Source organism: Equus quagga, chromosome 10 (assembly GCF_021613505.1).
Source record: "Equus quagga isolate Etosha38 chromosome 10, UCLA_HA_Equagga_1.0, whole genome shotgun sequence".
Classification (NCBI taxonomy): Eukaryota; Metazoa; Chordata; class Mammalia; order Perissodactyla; family Equidae; genus Equus; species Equus quagga.
The window spans coordinates 28,470,978-28,492,294 of record NC_060276.1 but is presented as its reverse complement, the minus strand read 5'-3'; the positions used below and the strand labels follow the sequence as shown (position 1 = coordinate 28,492,294).

General features: G+C 41.3%; 1 protein-coding gene across 1 annotated transcript in view; it reads right to left on the bottom strand.

The window, feature by feature from the left end:
- The window catches only part of KIAA1210 (KIAA1210 ortholog), a 61,940-nt gene that overhangs the window by 22,388 nt on the left and 18,235 nt on the right, over positions 1-21,317 (bottom strand). The window contains exons 2-5 of the mRNA XM_046673780.1: positions 18,621-18,691; positions 14,171-14,339; positions 8,340-8,466; positions 7,888-8,025 (exon numbers count right to left, since the gene is read on the bottom strand). Of these exons, the coding sequence (XP_046529736.1) occupies positions 7,888-8,025; positions 8,340-8,466; positions 14,171-14,339; positions 18,621-18,691 (505 nt within the window). The remainder of the gene's footprint in view (positions 1-7,887; positions 8,026-8,339; positions 8,467-14,170; positions 14,340-18,620; positions 18,692-21,317) is intronic.

Below are 21,317 nucleotides of genomic sequence, written 5' to 3'. Positions count from 1 at the left end.
TCTTCGACAAAGGAGCTGAGGGCATACAATGGAGAAAAGAAAGTCTTTTCAACAAATGGTGCTGGGAAAACTGGAAAGCCATATGTAAAAGAATGAAAATTGACTATTCTTTCTCACCATTCACCAAAATAAACTCAAAATGGATCAAAGCCCTAAAGGTGAGACCTGAAACCATAAGGCTTCTAGAAGAAAATGTAGGCAGTACACTCTTTGGCATCAGTATTAAAAGGATCTTTTCGGACACCATGTCTTCTCAGAGAAGGGAAACAATAGAAAGAATAAACAAATGGGACTTCATCAAACTAATGAGCTTCTTCAAGGCAAAGGAAAGCAGGATTGAAACAAAAAAACAACCCACTAACTAGGAAAAAATATCTGCAAGTCATATATCTGACAAAGGCTTAATATCCATAATATATAAAGAACTCACACAACTCAACAACAAAAAATCAAACAACCCTATCAAAAAATGGGCTGGAGACATGAACAGACACTTCTCCAAAGAAGATATACGGATGGCCAATAGGCACATGAGAAGATGTTCATCATCGCTGATCATCAGGGAAATGCAAATCAAAACTACACTAAGAGGGGCTGGCCCCGTGGCCGAGTGGTTAAGTTCTCGCGCTCCGCTGCAGGCGGACCAGTGTTTTGTCAGTTTGAATCCTGGGCGCGGACATGGCACTGCTCATCAAACCACGCTGAGGCAGCGTCCCACATACCACAACTAGAAGGACCCACAACGAAGAATGTACAACTATGCACTGGGGGGCTTTGGGGAGAAAAAGGAAAAAAAAAAAAAACTACACTAAGATATCACCTTACACCCGTTAGAATGACAAAAATATCTAAATCTAATAGTAACAAATGTTGGAGAGGTTGTGGAGAAAAAGGAACCCTCATCCACTGCTGGTGGGAATGCAAACTGGTGCAGCCGCTATGGAAAACAGTATGGAGAGTCCTCAAAAAATTAAAAATAGAACTACCATACGACCCAGCCATCCCACTACTGGGTATCTCTCCAAAGAGCCTGAAGTCAGCAATTCCAAAAGTCCTATGCACCCCAATGTTTATTGCAGCATTATTTACAATAGCCAAGACATGGAAGCAACCTAAGTGCCCATCAACTGAAGATTGGATAAAGAAGATGTGGTATATATATATACAATGGAATACTACTCAGCCATAAAACAGAACAAAATCGTCCCATTTGCAACAACATGGATGGACCTTGAGGGAATTATGTTAAGTGAAATAAGCCAGTTAGAGAAGGATAATCTCTGTATGACTCCACTCATATGAGGAATTTAAAAATGTGGACAAAGAGAACAGATTAGTGGCTACCAGGGGAAAGGGGGGTGGGGGTGGGCACAAAGGGTGAAGGGGTGCACCTACAACACAACTGACAGACAATAATGTACAACTGAAATTTCACAAGATTGTAACCTATCATTAACTCAATAAAAATTTTTTAAAAAAAGATGTACTGGCACAGGGTATGAGACCCGATATTGGCTGTTAGGATTTTAATTTCCCTTCATGTGTCAAAGCGGCCTGTGTGCCCATTCCTGAGAATTCCTGTGCAGCTGCTGCCTCACTCAGAATCTTTGCTTCATAAAAACTGTTATGGCCACCATTTTGCCAACCTGAAAGTTCTAGGAGGTGGAATTTCACATATTCCCTGCTGCTCGCCTCCTCTCACAATCTCTTCAATTTCTTAACTAGATAGAGAATAAGAACATGAACTTTGGATTTGAATAGGCCTGAAGTTGAGATCCTAGCCATGCTATTTATTAGCTGTTTGACCTGAGACAAGTTACCTAACCTCATTGAGAGCCTCAGTTTCTATGTCTCTAAATTAGGGGTAATAATAATATACACTTTAGTGTGCTGTGGTAAAGATGAAATGAAATGATACATGGGAAGTACCTTTCGCATAAGAAAGTCTCACTATTAGCTGCTGCTGCTATTGCTGGGTGTTGGTTGCCCAAAGAGAGCTGCTGGAGTCCATGTGGTTTGGTGGCAAATGCTATAGATTTGGGCAGGAGTCGTGGGTTTGAGTCCCAGCTCTATCTCTGATTGGCTCTGTGGCCTTGGGCAAGTCATTTCACCTCTCTGAATCTCAGTTTTTTTCATCTAAAACGGGAATAATAGTATTTTCCCTATCTACCTTACAGAGTTTTTGAGAGAATCAAATACACCTATATATGCAAAATCACTTTGTAAGCTACAAATTTCTATGGAACAATGGGGAGGCAGGCATTATGTTCTCCTTTGATGTATCAGAGGATTTAAAGAAAAAAAGAGTGATCTGAGTTTCAGAGACCTATTTGTAAATAGTAACAGTGAATTATGAAGTAGGCCATCGGGGGTAAAGCAAGAGACACGATAAGGAGGCAACGTTGCAGTAATCTAAATTAACTCTCCATTGGCCAATACAATGGAATAACTGGCAGCTACTTAACCCCCATCATGTTAAATAGCAACATCTATCCTGCAATGGAACTAAAGCCCAAGTGTTTAATCAGTTCAAACTTTAGGCACCAAATAGCTGATAGACCCCTCTCTCAAGAGTAAAAACTGATGAGCTGTATATGCATGACTTCTTTTCCACACAATTACTTTTCACCATGAAAAGCAGTATTGAAGAAAAATATTCTACAGACTCATTAGGGAATACAGATGAAGATGAGCTGGGTTGAGAAGGTGGCAGGCGTCAGGGAAGTGCTAAGTAGGAGGTTCCCCTGGTCAAAGGGTGGGCTAGAGATGGTGAGGGTATGTGGGGGGCGTGGATTAGTCAGGTCCCACTAAGTCAGACTCCCTGTGATGGGAGCCTTGGGCTTGTGTCTCTGTGTGGCAAAAGCTGAGGTCAAGCAGAGAGTGACAGTGGCTCAGTATGTCATATAAGCTACACAGAGATACCTGTTCATCCTCACTGCCCATCTCTCCTATACTCAAAGAATAGAAGCCACTGAACCGGGTCAGAGGGCTGTGAGACCCAAAGAGGAAGATCACTCAGGGAAGAAACAGCAAGCTTTGGTAACTAGAACTGAAAGGGACAAGGCACCTAACTCTTCACCCGAGGAAATGTGGAAGAAATAGGCTGAGACGACAAGGGTTTAAGACAGGCCTTCCTATTCTGTCCCAGGGGATTTAGAGGAGAAAATAAGCCTAGGGTAAAAGATTTCCTGGGATAACATGTGTTTCCCCCTGCCACCAGTAGGAGGTAGCAGCTCAGAGAAGAAAGAATAAAACAGCAAACTTGGAAAGACTCCTCTGAAGGGGTAAAGATTTAGTCATCTTTTATTGACCCCTTTATCAGATATATGACTTGCAAATATCTTCTCCCAATCGTTAGGTTGTCTTTCCGTTTCGTTTTGCTGATGATTTCCTTTGCCTTGCAGAAGCTTTTTAGTTTGATGTAGTCTCATTTGTTTATTTTTTCTTTTGTTTCCCTTGCCTGGGGAGACATGGTATTTAAAAAGATACTGCTAAGACCAATGTTGAAGACCATACTGTCCACGTTTTCTTCTAGGAGTTTTATGGTTGCAGGTCTTACATTCAAGTCTTTAATCCATTTTGAATTAATTTTTGTGTATGGCGTAAGATAATAGTCTACTTTCATTCTTTTGCATATGGCTGTCTCGTTTTCCCAACACCATTTATTGAAGAGACTTTCCTTTCTCCATTGTATGTTCTTGGAGCCTTTGTCAAAAATTAGCTGCCTATAGATGTGTGGGTTTATTTCTGGGCTCACAATTCTGTTCCATTGATCTGTGTGTCTGCTGACTTCTCTATTTAGATAATTTAGTCTTCTGCCTAGCTCCCTAGTTGATGCTCAGTGAGAAGGCAGTAGGAGCTGGGTTTGTGGTAAGGCCTTTGGGGATATAAGAGTTGGGGGTCATAATTTATGAGAAGCTCAGAGAAGCATCCAGGCCAGCACATCTGGTTGGGATGGTGATTACAGTTGCTTCTTGGGATGCTGCTGCTGCTATTGCTGCTGTTGCTGCCACCTGCCCCTCATGTGTTCAGCACAATGAACTAACAAACCAGGAAGCATGGCAGAAATATCTAGGGAAATCTCATACTTGGGGGTGGTAGGGGTTTGACTGTACCACCAAAGACTAGACTTTCTGCCTGCCAGCCTGCTATTTAACCTACAGCAACCTGACTCAACTCTTGAATTTACTAATAGAGAGTTTATTATATTCAAACACGACAAATATTTAAACTGATGCTTGGAAATGTTGACTATAATTTAACTCTATTAATTAACCTATAAAATACATAGCCTATTCAAATTAATAGAAAGACAAAACTACATGTCTTAAAATGTTAACTAATTTTCTTAATTGTAATCCCCAAGATAACCACTGAGAAAATAGTTTTAAAATATAGAGAGAAGGAAATGAGAAGGAAATGAAAACAGTACACTAAAAAAAAAGTCAATTAAATCCAAAGGAAGGTAGTAATGGAAGAACTGAGGAACAAAAACGATATAAGATACATAGGGGAAAAAAGAGCAGAATGGCAGAAGTAAGTCCTTCCTTATTAGCAATTACTATGAGTGTAAATGAAGTAAACTCTCCAATCAAAAGGTAGGAACTGGCAAGATTGATTTAAAAAACATGAGCCATTTATATGCTGTCTACAAGAGACTCACTTTATATCCAAAGACACAAATAGGTTGAAAGTGAAAGGATGATAAAAGATATTCCAAGCAAATAGTAGATGAAAGAGAGCTGAGGTGGCTATACTAACAGCAAACAAAATAGATGTTAAGTCAAAATTTTTCTAGGAGACAAAGATGGACATTACACATTGATAAAAGAGTCAATCCAGCAGGAAGATAGAACAATCATAAACACACACCAAACAACAGACCCAACCCTAAATACATGAAGCAAAAATTGACAGAATCGAAGGGAGAAATAGACAATTCTACAATAATAGTTAGAGACTTCAGCATCCCAGTTTTAATAATGAACAAGCAACTATACAGAAGATTAATAAGGAAATAGGGGACTTGAAATAATACTATAAACAAAGTAAACCTAACATATATATACAGAACATTCCATCCAACAAGTACATAATACATATGCTACTGAAGTACATCTGGAGCATTCTCCTGGATAGACCATATGTTAGGCCACAAAATAAGTCTTAATAAATTTAAAAAGACTGAAATCATACAAAGTATCTTCTCTAACCACAACGGAATGAAACTAGAAACCAGTAGCAAAAGGAAAATTGGAAAACTCACAAATAGGTAGAAATTAAACAACACACCCTTAAGGAACCAATGGATCAAAAAAGAAATCACATGAAAGTTAGAAAATACTTTGATGTGAATGAAAACTAAAACACAACGTAACAAAGATTATGTGATACAGCAAATGCAGTCCTCAAAAATTTATAGCTGTACATGCCTATGTTAACAAAGAAGAAAGATCTCAAATCAATAACCTAACACTTCACCTTAAGGAATCAGAAAGAGGAGGCCGGCCTCATAGCCAAGTGGTTAAGTTCGCGCGCTCCGCTTTGGCAGCCCATGGTTTCGCTGGTTCGGATCCTGGGCAGGGACATGGCACCACTCATCAGGCCATGCTGAGGTGGCGTCCCACATAGCACAACTGGAAGAACCCACAACTAAAAATACACAACTATGTACCGGGGGCTTTGAGAGAAAAAGGAAAAATAAAATCTTTAAAAAACACACACAAAAAACAAAACTACACTAAGATATCACCTTACACCCATTAGAATGGCAAAAATAACCAAAACAAAAAGTAACAAATGTTGGAGAGGTTGTGGAGAAAAAGGAACCCTCATCCACTGCTGGTGGGAATGCAAACTGTATAGCCACTATGGAAAACAGTACGGAGGTGTCTCAAAAAATTGAAAATAGAACTACCATATGACCCAGCCATCCCACTACTGGGTATCTATCCAAAGAACTTGAAATCAGCAATTCCAAAAGTCCCACGCACCCCTATGTTCATTGCAGCATTATTCACAATAGCCAAGACGTGGAAGCAACCTAAGTGCCCATATCAACTGATGATTGGATAAAGAAGATATGTATATATATACAATGGAATACTACTCAGCCATAAAAAAGGACAAAGTCGTCCCATTCACAACAACATGGTTAGACCTTGAGGGTATTATGTTGAGTGAAATAAGCCAGACAGAGAAAGACGAACTCTGTATGACTCCACTCATATGTGTAAGTTAAACATGTAGACAAAGAGAACAGATTAGTGGTTACCAGGGGAAAGCAGGGATGGGGGGTGGGCACAAAGGGTGAAGTGGTATACCTGCAACATGACTGACAAACAATAATGTACATCTGAAATTTCACAAGGTTGTAAACTATCATAATCTCAATAAAAATTTAAAAAAAAAAAGAATCGTGCTCCTTCAAGGGACCCAGCCACTGGCCAATTCCATTCTTGCCCCAGCTTCAATGCAGCACTGGGTGTCAGGACCCTTGACTTATTGCTATCAACTACCCTGTCATTTAGGATTGTTACCATGGCACTTAAGGGAAATTTCCCAGGCAAAGGTCAATCTGGTTGTTGATGACTCAGGTTCTGGGAATACCCTATGCTGTCTTCAGGCCTGTTTCCCAGGGGAGAGACTAGGGGAGCACACCAAAGGTGTGAGGTGTAGGCCCAAACAAGACATTTAAGAAAACTTGCCTTTGGGCTATTGTGGCTTTCCCCACCCCCTTCACTGTGAGAGGAAATGGCCCTGGAATCTTTCCCTTTAATTTTCACCAAAAAATCATCTTTTTTTTAAAAAAAATGGAATATCTGTGCTATAAGAGTCTCTCTGTTGCTGGGACTAAGGGAGGAGGGAGAGAGGGAGGAGTCCAGGAAACAGGTTTCCCCTTTCTAAATATGAGAAGTAACCCTGTGGCGTTCAGTCACGTATACCTAGAGTTTTGCCGCTGGGTGGCAAGGGAGTGTAGCTGTGGAGACAAGCGAAAGCTGGTGTTGATGTTTAAAACTGAAGACTGGAAAGTTCACGGAAGTGCGTCCCCTGCTGTAGTGCAAGAGGGCAACAGTCCGCTGACCGCGGGGCTGCTTTACAACCATAAGATCAGCGCCATTGGAGACCAGCTCAGTGTTGGCTTCTCCACCCTTCATGGCTAATGTACTCAGGAGAACGTCCATATACGGTACAGAAACCATAGCGAGAGATATGGGATCTTCAGCAGACATGTCAGAAATAAACCCTAGTCACCTTTTGCCAAATTCCAAACAATCAGCTCTCCAGTGGAGAAGGGTCTCCTCCTGGGTGGCCTTTCCAGTTACACAGAGATCTTTGGGTATAATCCCACCCACAGCTGAGAGAAGGAGGAAGGTAGGTGCTAAGGGTTACTCCCTGGCAATATCTCCAGCTCGTCCTGGAGCATTTCTAGATCAGAGCTCCAGAAAAGTCTGACCGAGCAATGGTTATGATTAGCTGGAGGTAAGACACTGCCCTATGTACATGCTGCATTTTACGGAGACTACAGGTGTATCCTTCTCCCTGTTGAGGCAGGTACAAAGACGATGAACATCTTGGAGCTGGAATAATGGAAAAATCAGGGGTTTTGAGGTCAGCACATCTGAGTAAGATTTCCAGGCCTACCACTTACTACCTGAGTGAGCTTGAGCAATTTCTTTAACCTCTCTGAGTCTTTATTCAATCTCACAAGCAACCCTTTGAGGTATATATTAATATTATACCCATTGTAGATGAGGAAACAAAAGCTCAGAGAGGTTAAGCAATTAGCCCAAGGTCACAAAGCCAGTAAGTAGCAGAGCGAGAATTCAAGCATAGGTCAGTCTGACTGACTCAGCTGCTATACTTTGAACGATTTCACTCTATTACCTCAGTAAAGTTGGAGCCTTCAACCCAGATTCCACTTCTGGGCACATATTGGGGCATAACTCCAAACACAGCTCTAGAAACAGCTCCACGCATACTACCAGTCCCAGTTCTAGGCAGAGTTCTGGAAACGTGAGATCTCTGTAGAAGAAAGAAAAACCATGGTTAGAAGGCCTGCACATTAACAGCGGAATGTCACCATCATAGTACTTAAAACATTCTTGGGGTGGGTCAAGAGAAGTGACTCAGGTCATACCGGCCAACACTGCGCAGGGGACCAGGTAAGCACATCATACTCTTTTACATTCTCTCATTCAATGTTTACAACAGCCCTGTGGGGTAGAATCAACTGAGAAGCAGGTCAAATTCTTCCCTCCTCATTTTTTGGCAAGGTAGAAGTAGGGAATGAAAGAGAAATAGTCCAGTTAGGCGCTGACGCTCGAGTTCACACTTACCTGCAGAGGTCTGCCTCTCTGGGGCTCTGGAGAGGGGTATAATTTGCTTGCTGATCTTTCAGGCTCAGGCTGCAATATGAAGATGCTGTCATGGGAGAGGGCTTTGATCCCCATGCCTCTCTTGGGCCTGGACAGGAAGGAAAAGGTCTCTTAAAAGCAGTCCAAGGGCCATAGGAACCAAAGACACATGTATATCCAGAATATGGCCTACCATAGACACCTCAGAAGGAGGGCGAGGATGCATTTGTGCTGACATAGAAAGTTGTCCATGAGATATTAAGTGAAAAAAATAAAGAGTAGTATGGTCCCATTTAATATATATGTATATATTGCATACATATATAATTTACGTTCACAGAAAAAAGTCTAGAAGGATATCCACCAAGTTGTTAGCGTTTGTTCCCTCTGAGGAATGGTCCTAGGGACACGAGAGGGATTTTCATTGTCTACTTTATGTACTTCTGTATAATTTTGATTTTTTAAATGATCAACACATATCTTTTTTATTTAATAGTTTTATTGAGATATGGTTTACATACCATACAATTCACCCATTTAAAATGTACTATTCAATAGTAGTAACCCTGCATAATGGGAGGGAACACCATGAGTCTTGCTATTATTAAGGTGAGAGTTATAAAACATCTTTCACATCGAAATTTCTCTCTAGTGTTATTATTTTGATTTGTTTTTAAATACCAAATATCTGCCCAGATGCTGGAGACTTTTATTCCCCAGGTCTTTTCCTCTTTCACACAAGAATTCTGCAACACATCTGCCCTATTTTCAAACCCCTACCCCTTAGCTTGCTAATTCTAGATAGAAATACCTTCTGATTGGGAATGGAGGCAGGTTGATGCCAATTATGTGTTAAAACAAATCAGGGGAAAGTTAGAAACAAATGAAAGGCTAAAGGCACAAAAGACTCCTTTCGGGATGGAGGAATATATTTTACCTTTTAAAAATGTCAACCAAAGATATCAGAAGAAAAGAAAACTACAGACCAATATCTCTTATGAATATAGATGCAAAAATCCTCAATAAAATACTAGCAATCTGAAGCCGGCAACATATAAAGTCAATTATACACTATGACCAAGTAGGATTTGCAAGGTACACAAGGTTACTTTAATATATGAAAACCAATTAGTGTAATACACCATATCAATAAAGTAAAAACAAAACCACATGGTCATTTCAATAGATGCAGAAAAAGTATCTGTAAAATTCAACCCCCTTTCATGTTAGATACATTCAACCTTGACAGAGGACATCCGTGAGAAAGCCACAGCTAATAGCATACTTAATGATGAAAGACTGGGACTGGATGCTTTCTCTCTCAGATCAGGAACAAGACAAGGATGTCTGCTCTTATCACTTCTATTCAACATTGTACTGGGGGTTCTAACCAGGGAAATTAGGTAAGAAAATGAAATAAAAGGCATCCATATTGGACAGGAAGAAGTGAAATTATCACAGATGACTTGATCTTGTGTATAAAACTCCTAGGGAATCTATTAAAAACTACTAGAACTAATAAGCAAGTTCAGCAAGGTTGCAGGATACAAGATCAACATACAAAAATTGATTGTATTTCTATATACTTGCAACGAACAATCCAAGAATGAAATTAAGAAAACACTTCCATCTACAATAGCATCAAAAAGAGTGAACAACTTAGGAAAAAATTTAACAAAAGGCATGTAAAACTTATACTCTGAAAACTACAAAACACTGATGAAAGAAATTAAAGAAGACCTAAATAAATGGAAGGACAACCTACGTTGATGGCTTGGAAGAATAATCTTGTCGAGATGGCAGTACTCCACAAATTGATCTAGAGATTTAACATAATCTCTATTGAAATTCCAGCTGCCTTAACAAAATTTTTTTTGCAGAAATGGACAAACTGATCTTAAAATTCATAGTGAAATGTAAGGTACCACAAATATCCAAAACAACCTTGAAAAAGAACAAAGTTGGTGGACTCACATTTGCCAATTTCAAAACTTACTACAAAGCTACAGTAATCAAGACAGAGTAGTACTGGCATAAGGATAGACATATAGATCAATGGAATAAAACTGAGAATCCAGAAATAAATCCATCCACCTATGGTTAATTGATTTGCAACAAGGGTGCCAAGACCATTCAATGGGGAAAGAATAGATTTTTCAACAAATGATGCTGGGACAACTGGACAGTCACATGCAAAAGAATGAAGTTGGACTCATCTCACACCACATATAAAAACTAACTCAAAATGGACCAAAGACCTAAATTTAACAGCTTAAACTCTTAGAAGAAAACATAGGGGTATATCTTCATGACCTTGATTTGGCAATGAATTCTTAGATATGACACCAAAAGCTTAAGCAACAAAAGAGATAAACAGATTTCATCAAAATTAAAAACTTTTGTGTCTAAAAGGATACTAGCAAGAAGTGAAAAAACAACCCACATAATGGGAGAAAATATTTGCAAATTTTACATCTGATAAGGGGACTTCTATCCAGAATACATAAGAAACACATACAATTCAATAATAAAAAGATAAATAACTCAATTAAAAAATGGGCAAAGGATCTCAATAGACATTTCTCCAAAGAAGATATACAAATGACCAAGAAACACATGAAAAGATGCTCAACATCATTAGTCAGCAGGGAAATACAAATCCAAATCATAATGAGATACCACTTCATACCCACTAGAATGGCTAGAAACAAAAATTCAGATAATAACAAGTGTTGGCAAGGATGTGGAGAAATTGGCACCCCCATACACTGCTAGTGGGAATGCAAAATGGTGCAGCCACTTTGGAAAACAGTCTGGTATTTCCTCAAAAAATTAAACATTAAATTACCATATGACTTGCAATTCTACTCTTAGATATATAGTCAAGAGAAATAAAAACATATATCCTCCCAAAAACTTCTACACAAATATTCATAGCAGCATTGTACTTAATAGCCAAAAGGTGGAAACAACCCAAATATTTGTCAACTGATGAATAGATAAAATGTGGCATATCCATTCAATGGAATACTATTCAGTAGTATAAAGGAATAAAGTAATGATTCATGCTACAACATGGATGACCCTTGAAAACATGCTAAGGGAAACAAGCCAGTCCCAAAAGTCCACATATTGTATCATTCTGTTTATATGATATCCAGAATAAGCAAATTTATAAAGGCAGGAAGTAGATAAGTGGTCACCTAGGGCTGGGGTGGGGGTAGGGTAGAATGGGGATTGACTGCTAATGGTTACAGGGTTTCTTTTATGGAGGGATGACAATATTTTAAAATTAGATAAAATAATTTTTTAAAATTTCAAATACTTTTTTTTTGCATTTATTACCTTTATTACCAAACAATACATGTAGGTTGGCACTTTAAAAAACAATCTTTAAGGAGTAAGTAGAGTGGCCACTTGGGCACTGTAGGGCTAGCAGCCACCTGTTATCGTGAGCCTGTCCGGCTGCAGGAAATGCACACGGGTATACTTGATCGTGACACACTCCAAGGACAATCGGGTGTCATGGGGATTAAAATGGCACCCACACTAAGGTGGCTTGTGAGCCAGCAAGAGAGGAGAGGAAGCAGGCGTCTGCCACTTTGTATTAAACTCCTACCCACCTTTTTCCTAGAAAACGCTGCTACCCAGGTGGCCTTGGTGCTAAAGGCAACATGCTCTGCTTTATTAACATAGCAGTCCAGCAGAAAATTAACGTGACTCTAAACAAACACTTAATGGGCATGTATGACCGATGCAACATTGAGAGGGCAGCATTTCCAGACATCTCTAAATACACACATTCGCTCATTATGCACACAGATACGCTTTCATTCACTGTGTCTCTATGTCCTGCTGGCTCAAATCAGTCTTGGGACCAGCGTAACATCAGTGACTACCGTGTCTCCCCTGCTTTGTGCAGAAAAACCACAAGGAAATCTTAGGCCCTGAGTGCACGAGCCAGAGTGCAGCTGTTGGATTGACTCTCTAGTGCCAGGATCTCCCTGATCAAAGGGTTACATTAGCACCAGCTGTGGCCAAGTTTGTCAGAAACCCAATCTCTTGTTCACTGACCATATCTAGTGCTTATTGATCTGTTCCCTGGAGGCAAAAAGAAGAAAATATACCCCAAACCCCAAATTTACTCTCTGCCTTAATAAAGGGCAATAAAGCACATTACATCAGCACCCATTCAAAAATCAAATGGAGGAATGGGATTTGTTTGTTCCATCAGATACAGCTTAATATGGTGTTGGAAATAGATACTGGTCCTATTGTGCAGGCCAGGGAGGGCTGCCTATAAGTTTTGTTATGATTGATTGCTTCGATAGAAGTAAAAAGTATGAGTGACATTCTCCAGGGTTTCTCCGCTAGCACATTAAGCAAGAGACTGGAGTCAGGGGTGATCTTCAGGCCTCCTAAGTTATACTCTTAATTAATTTATGTTCCTTGCAAACAAAAAAGATCTATCTTGGGTCCTTAGAAAAATACCCTTTCCTGTATGTGAACTAGTTCATGCACTGACACAGAACTCTCTCCTCCTCCCTCCCTCCCTCATCCCCCATCTCTCAGAGAGGTGCACGCGCACACACCCTCTTAGTATGGAGAAAGTGTCAGACTACATGGACCATTCTGGAGGGGGAGGGACAAGTCAGAAGGGGAAATGTAGGACTTCAGTAGAGACAGCCCTTGCCAATTGGTAGAGACAACGCAGAGTAAACCCAAACGCCCCTCCCCGACCCCACCCTTGGGCTTTTGGCAGGGCCAGTCTTAGTCTTACTTAGAGCTATAATGCAATGGTCTCTAATGGTATGATTTGTGAGGTATGAAACAAGCCCGTCTGTCCAAAACCATCTCCTCCACTAGCAAAGTTGTCAGAAGTTCCTCACATTCGGTGCACTCATTAAGGTCCTTCTGAAGGAGCCCTCCGTGATAACTGTTAGGGGCAGTAGAATGTGTTCGCTAACTGTCCCTTACCACCAAGCCAAGCCTTGAGGCAATGGGCAGCAGCACAGGCGAGCTCTGTGGGGAGTCCAGAGAAGTCTGGAGTTGAAGACCCGAGAACAGGCCCAAGTGGAAACCCGTAGAGGGGGATCTGATTGATCCAGGAACAGCTGGGGTTAGCGGGTGTTCAGATTTTCCACAATAGGGTGTGGAAGTTGGGCCAACACAGATGAAAATGTGAATAAGGGTGGCAGTGGTGGCTGAGAAACAGTCTTCCCCACACCTTCGGTGACCAGTTGCAGCGTTTCTCCCAGTCTCCTGGGATGGAGGGAGAAATGGATTTGCGTTCTTTGCTTGCTGTTTGTTTTTACATTATCACAGTGATGGGATTTCAATTACACATTACAAGCTCCAGCTCCCCTTGCCTAGTCATCACAGATCTGCAGTCTGAGGGCCAGGCAAGCAAACCAGACCAAGCTTCCTGAACGAGGTAGGCTATCCTTACCTTAAGAAATAGAGGCCTCCAGCTCCTTACTAGGGGTCTGCCCCACGTCTCCAGCTATTGTCACTGTAACAGGGAAGGGGTTCCCTTATCTACCTGCACCCTCTCACCCAGTGCTCTTGGGGAATGAGCTGTGCATGTGCCATGCTCCAACCCACTGACTTGTGCAGCCCAGACAATAAGCATACATATGAGCACAGAGAAAGGCCCCCTGGGACATGGCTGCAGACCCAGCCCCCACAGGCAGGGAGCCCAAGAGTTCCTGGGACCAAAGGCCCAGCGGTGATTTGGCTGCCAAGGGGGGACCTGGATCCAGCTCTCCACCTCCTGTCCTGTCCTCACCCGCCTCCACCCCACCTGAGCTTACCTGGGCTCAGTTTCTCGGCTTTCCTGAACTGGCTTCAGAGAACAGACCTCAATATTGCTGCTGGACAAGCTTGGTTTCAGCCTCTTCCCTCCCTGGGCACTTCTAGGCTCTTTTTTCTTTTTCTTGACAAAAAAGCTCTTGAAGACTTTAAATTTGGATTTCTTCTTTCCTGGAAGTTAGAAATGAAAGTGAGGCAGAGTGTGATGGAGGAAGAGAAGACAGAAGAGGAAACAGGGCCTTTGTGATGAACGAGGACTGTGATCCCAGGTGCCCTGAAGATCTTAGCCTGGCCCCCAGTGCCCAGAGAACCATTCATTTTGTTTGTTCTCTTCTTAATAACTCAGTAACAAAGTGTCTAAGTTTCTAGTGAAAGCAGAAGCCTGGACCACAGCTTGTGGTCTTTGGGCAGCCTCTTATTCAGGCCCAACCCACCAGGTATTTACTTGTTTCTTAATTTCAACTATTAGCACACACCTCTTTCTTGGCCCTAAGAAGTTCATTCATGCGCCGCAGTTATTTAGCCAACGTAAGCACTTGGTACCCCCCTGACAACACCCTGATGGCTGAAGGCATTGCAATCCAGCTGGGGAGCCAAGCTTCCACATGTGAAAAACACTTCAGGACCCTTGGAAATCCATGTGGGAGTTGCTACTGCCCAGCCTGTGTGCTGAAAGGATGCAGACCCTAGGAGTGAGTGCGATCGGTTGGTGCAGTCAGGGAAGACTTCCTTGGGAAAGGAATTTATGAGAAAAGGAGAGGGCTGGGAATCAGAAAAAAGAAAGGGCTGCTGGGCAAAGAAGCTGCTTGTGCAAAAGGCATGAGAAAATTGGACACCAAAGGGTTTTGCAAGGGGTGCATACAAGCGTGCAGGTGTGTGCATGTATATTATGTGCATTGTGTGTGTTCTTCAATTATTGCCGATTGGTTTGGATTATCTACAGGGCTGCTGCCCTCTGCACATGCAGATAATTGAAAGTTTTCTCTATCTATAATAACTACCAGGGCAGCAACGAGGAATGTGAGCTTTCAAGGCTCCTCAGGCTGTTTGGGCTTTCTTTAGTTTCCTAGTAAGCACACACATCCTTATCAGGGCTCAGAAGAAAAAGCGAAAGGGGAGGGGAGTTTGTGCTGCATTCTTCAGAGGGGAGGAATTAGCTCTATTGCTTTCACATGCAGTAATTTACCAACTCAGGCGTCTCATTCCAATCCCCAACAGTCTGGTCTCCGGAAGGCCGCTGGCAGTGACGAACCCCGCCAAGGGAGTTGCCAGTGGGGCTGCCATTGGAAAGGCTTGGTGGTGTAACGGAAAGCACCACCCAAGAACTGGAAAACTCTGGAATCCTTGCTGTCAATTAGCTCTGTGACCTTGGGTAAGTCACTCAGCCTCTCTGAGATTCAGCAGGAAAATAAGGTGACACTAATCAGCATCCCCTAACGTGTGTTCAGAGAGATACTCATAGGCCTGTTGCCTGAAAAAAGGACCTGCAGTCCAATTAATTGCATTACACAAAGTTTAGGGGTCTGCTTTCCAACAAGACTTTTCTGAAACTTCAACATGCTTATGTGTACGGTGAAGCTGCAAGAAATTAGGCAACAATACTGTCTCCCATTTGCACCTAAGCAAAACACAATCTGAGAAATGCTGAACTAGGGTCCCTCTAGCTCTGAAATGCTGTGACCCATTTGTGTACTGATTCCCCCTGGGCCTGCCTATTAGAAAGCTTTCTAAACTTCAAGGCCTGCCTTAAGGCCAGTTCCCCACCAATCACTACAATTCACACTTCTCTCTGCATACCTAAAACTTGACTGTTGGCACCACAAGTTTTACAACTGATTGCTAGTCTGTGCATTCATTCATTCATCTATTCAATAAATATTTATTAAGATCAAGCACTTACTATGTTTGGGGTATCAATGAGAAAGGAATAAGATACAGTTCTATGTCTTAGCTACTGTTCCTCCATCAAGGCTGTAGGCAGCTCCTCTTTAGCAGCCCCTTTAGCAACTAGCACAGTGCAAGGCATGCAGTAACACTCGAGGGACAACTGAGTCCATTGAGGGGTGCACAATGACAACACAGCTTGTCAATTCCCTTAAATTGAGATCACTCAGCAGAGTCATCCTTAAGCATCCTATAATTTAAACACTGACGCTTATTGGGGTTGATGTAAGTTGTAAATAATGTAGGTAAAGAGCTTAGCATAGAATCTGGCATGTAGCAAGAGCTAATAAATGTGAACTAGTACTAAGGAATCAATAATTACTTGTTTATTAAGACCAGATTCAATTCTATCTGTAGAATTGATCTATCAATTCTATGTATCTAAATTTATCTATCTATAGATAAGGAGAAGCAGCTCCATATGTATAACTCAATAGTGAACTCTAAAATATACATGATTAGAAGCAGGAAGCAGCATGGGGTAGGGCACTGAAAGAAAACAGTAGGACTGTGTGCTTGATAATCACCATTTGAGTAATTTCAGTTTTAAATGACTTGGGCCATTTCTCATCTACTAGGATGTACCTATGTAGGGTCACGGTTGAGACAAACTTGTCAATTCTACCTAGAGGTAAAAAGAATAAAACATGAAGATACAACAGGAAACATCTATTTTCCCAAGTTCCCTTCTTTAATTTTTTTCAGAAAAAATTAAACTAATTTTTATGATAATAAAATATTTAAAATGATGTTTGACCGCATAGAACTACTGTGATGGGTCACCGTGAAAGTGCTGAAAAGTCTACAGTACAGAGTAGGCTGACTCTAAAATAATCCATATTTTGCTCTCTGGGCTCCTCTCTTAATCCCCCCACCCTCAAATGATTTCTAAAATCTATGAAATAATGAGATTTTTATGGAAAATCCTGATGACTATACTATACTAATTACTATAATCCATTTTTTGCTGGAAAATGTTTATCATTGGATCTCTGGGGAAAATGCCCTTATTTGTAGTATTTGCCTATTTCTGTGGTATAAATACTCCCACCCCGGCCATTTCAAGCTACCAACATGACAGTGGGCAGCGTCCTCTCACAAACAGGAAGGAGCATGCTGTTCTTCAAACAGAAGGAATAAGATTTATTGATTCTTGACAGGTGGCTCTCCTTCTGGCCTTCTGAAAGGGGAACAACTTTATGCTCTGAGTGTTTGGAAACAATAACTGAATAAAAACACGTCTAATAAACTTTTCAGGCTGTAAAACTGACTGTACCAAACATAAGGATGTATGAGCAAACAAAATTATTCATTAACACATTTTTATGTTCGAAATTAACAAAATGACTAGTGAGTGACTTTAGCACTGTAACAGGTGCTAAAAATTAAGTAGGCATATATTCCAACTTCCCCCCAATTTTCCATTTTTTCTGTGGAGAAACAACAACTTATTTTCCCATGAGGATTCAAAATACCTTGAGGAATGTGTGTCTCTTTCAACTACGGGCACTAGAAGGAAAAGAGTGTTTCCATTCCTTCCTGTGCGGGAGCTCTGAGTATGGTGGTGGTATAGCTTTGTTGGTGGAGAGCTGGGCTGGGGGGGCAGCAAGAGATAGCAACCACCACACAGTGTGGATTGGCTGCTCGTTGACCTGGGGTTGCCCTCAAGGATCCATGCACCAGGCTCAGCATTCCCCACCCCACATCATCCGTGAAGTCAGGCCTCTGAGAAACCACAAGAAGGTTCCCCTCTGTCTGTCCTTCCGGAGCAAGCTTTCTGCACCATACACTGCAGAGGAAACTCAGCACAACTTGAAGAACAACCCAGTGAACTGTTCAATTCAGTTGTCTTTCAATTCAAGGTCTCATTTTATGTCTTAAGATTCCTTTGTTTCTGTTTTTCATTTGTTGGTTGTTTTTTTGTTTTTCGGTGTCAATAAAGCTTATCATTATTTAGTGACTTTTGCCTCCCTTTCTATTATCCCACTCACGGTCACCTATCACTCATAGGTGGCACTACAATTTAGGCAATGAATACACACCTGAGTAAGTTTTGCAAAAAGAGAATTTTTGTCCATTGAATGCTACGTAACAGAAGCCTGTGGTGGACTTTTGTTTCTCTCCTCTCTTTACTCATCGAATTACAAATGTATCTACCTGTTGGTTAAACCTGAATTGCTCTCTCCGGTAAAACCCTAGTTGAATCTCTCAGATTATGGCCTGCTCTGATTTTTTTCTGATTAAGCAGAAATACTCCCCCTGCCTTAGTAAGCAGAACGTGGTAACCATCCCCAAAGAAGACTGCAGGGCCTCAGACAAACCTCTTGTCTGTCCGAGTTGGAGATGAAAGAGAAGAGGTAGAAGACTGAAAAGTAAACGTGGCCTGAATCTACTCTTATTAGAAATCTGACATGAACTTCTTTTCTTGTGACTCGACTCTTTTTCCCAGAGGCTAAACACAGTAAACAAATCTAGTTCTAGTTATCAAGACTTTATTGGGGTACTTACTCTCATCACTGGCCTCCAGAACTTCCAGACAGCGAGAAACTTCACTTAGGGATTCAGCCATGGTAAGAGCACTGAAAGAAAATCCAGAGGAAAAAAAAGCAGACCATCATTTGATATCCAGGACATAACACAATCATTTTACCCTACCCTTTATCCTTCAGTTAGATTCTTAAACTATTCAAGAAAAGATATACAAAGGGAATTGCCATTAAAGAGAATTATTCTTCCTTAAAAAAGACAAGGATTCCATCTATATGACACGTCCAGAATAGGCAAATATGTAGACACAGAAGGTGTCTTGCTTAGGGATAAGGGGATTTTTTTTTTTTGAGAGATAGAGTACAGGGTTTCTTTTTGAGGTGATGAAAATGTTCTAAAATTAATTGTGGTGATGGGTGCACAAATCTTTGAATATATTAAAAAGCAGTGAATTATATACTTTAAATGGGTGAATTGTATAGGATGTGAATTATATCTCAATAAAGCTGTTATCAAAAAAAAAGACAAATGTAAAAGTCCTGATCTATTGCTTTGTGTTGGGCCCATTAGATTTGGAGGCCCGTTACTATTCATGGGTGCGCCCAGGCAGACAAACTTGTATTGATAAGCCATAAAGGAAAAGATTGAGATATTTGAATACATAAAAAATTTAAACTTTTAGCCAAAAAAAGTAGAGTTGACAGAAAAAAAACTAGGAAACAATACTTGCAACAAATACAGATGTAGGGACCAATTTTCTTAATTTGTCACGAGTGCATATAAATCAATAAAAGACAACTCGATATAAAAGGGGGCAAAGGATACAACAGCCAGTTTATAGGAAAAGAAATAGAAATAGTTAATAAGCACATAAAGCAAAGCTCAGGCCTGCTTAGAACTAAAGAAATGCAAATCAAAACAGCAAGTTAACATTTTCACCTATCAGATTGTCAAAAAACTTTTAATTTTGATGATGTTCCATTGCTGACAAGGATGGGCAAAATAGACACTCTCATACATTATGGAGTGTCAATCGCTCTCTGAAGAGCAATTTCACAATATCAAAATTCTAAAAATGCACATACCTTTTGATCCAGTAGCATCACTTCTAAAACTTTACCCTGTAGATATACTCACACTTGTACACAAAAATAGACCTGCAAGAATGTTTATCACAGCATTGTTTTAAATAGCCAAAAATGGGAAGCAACCAAAACGATCATCAAAAGGATAATTCTCCCACGACTCTGATTCTATGTCATGGGGGAGTTATCTGTCCTTGTGCTCTTTTCCATTAGTGCCGATAATCAAGTGATAGTCAACTATAAATCTCCATTCAATCCAGCCTTCTAGCAAAAGCGAGGGATGACAGGTCTGGGGAAGCCTGTCAGTTGACAATCAAACCTTTATAAATCAATGCTGACATTTTTAATGGGAGTTTGGGAGGGGGAGGGGGATATGATGAGCACCTTAATCCAGACAAAGGGTGTTACATTCATACACCAAAGGAGGGCAGTAGAGAGGCATGCAGAGACTGCCTTCATAATAGCTCCCCCTGGGGTCTTGATGTGACTGACTCAAGTACCATCAAGAGGGGTTAAGTAGGCTCTGGGGTGCCCTCACCACCCTAGATCTGCTCTGCTCCCAGATATAGTCAAGCTGCCATTGCTATTTTATAGATGGGCTCCAAGCCCATCTTGTGCTGCTCTCTAGCCATAAGCCCCTGATACAACTCTGGAGGCAGAGAAGGGTGACCATAGGCTCTGAGGTTAAGGCCAACTTGAGAGGTCACCCAGCAAGAGTGACTGAGACCTTGGAAAGCAAAAGCTTCCAAACCGCAATGAGGGCTGACAGGCCCTGGTGTCAAGATGGCTTCAGATCCTATCACTGAGAAGTCCTATGGTTCCCCTCGGTGTGTGTTCCTTCTCGCTGCAATAAGTACAACCCAACTTGTTCAATGACAAGTATGTTACTGGTGGGCTTTGGCCGAAAGGTATTGACACTTTGTTCAAGTCACTTAAGCTCTATGAGCAATATCACAATTCTGCCTGAAGATGACTTAACCTCAGGCCCATACAATGCTCACTAATCACCACACACACACACACACACACAAGTTCCATCTGGAGATCTGGAACGGTCAAAGGGTAGGGAAATTCAGAACCCCCTCAGAAATCCAGAGGGAGAAGAGGAGAATTCCTTGGGCTAGGAGCAATTCACATGACTGGTGAGCTCCTGGGCTATCTTAACAAACATGGCAGCACGCCTGCCCCTGCACTCAAGAGGCTTTCTAGACACTGGGGAAATAAACTGTCTCTGAGCTTCAGAGAAGTCCGTGGAAAAGGAGCCTGTTTTCCAAAACACCAGGCCACAGTAGGCTAACCTTGTCCTTGACCCACCCCTGTCAAGGGTAGAAAAAGAAAAACAACAAACGAAGAGAAAAACATGAAAGACAAAGGAGAGAACAAAGAAAGAGGGCATCTTGGTGGCATCTGCATCCCTAGAGCACTAATAGAATCAATAATTTGCACTAATAGCACTAATAGAAGCACTAATAGAAGCACTGATTTGGATTTCACTAACTCTTGAGTTTAGCCTGTCTCCAATTCTTTACAGCACTCTTGCCCTATTTCCCCAACTGAATCCTAAGGGCCCTGAGGACAGCGCCACCATCAACAGAGCTTTCTCCCCCTCTAAACAAACCAAAACCCACAACAA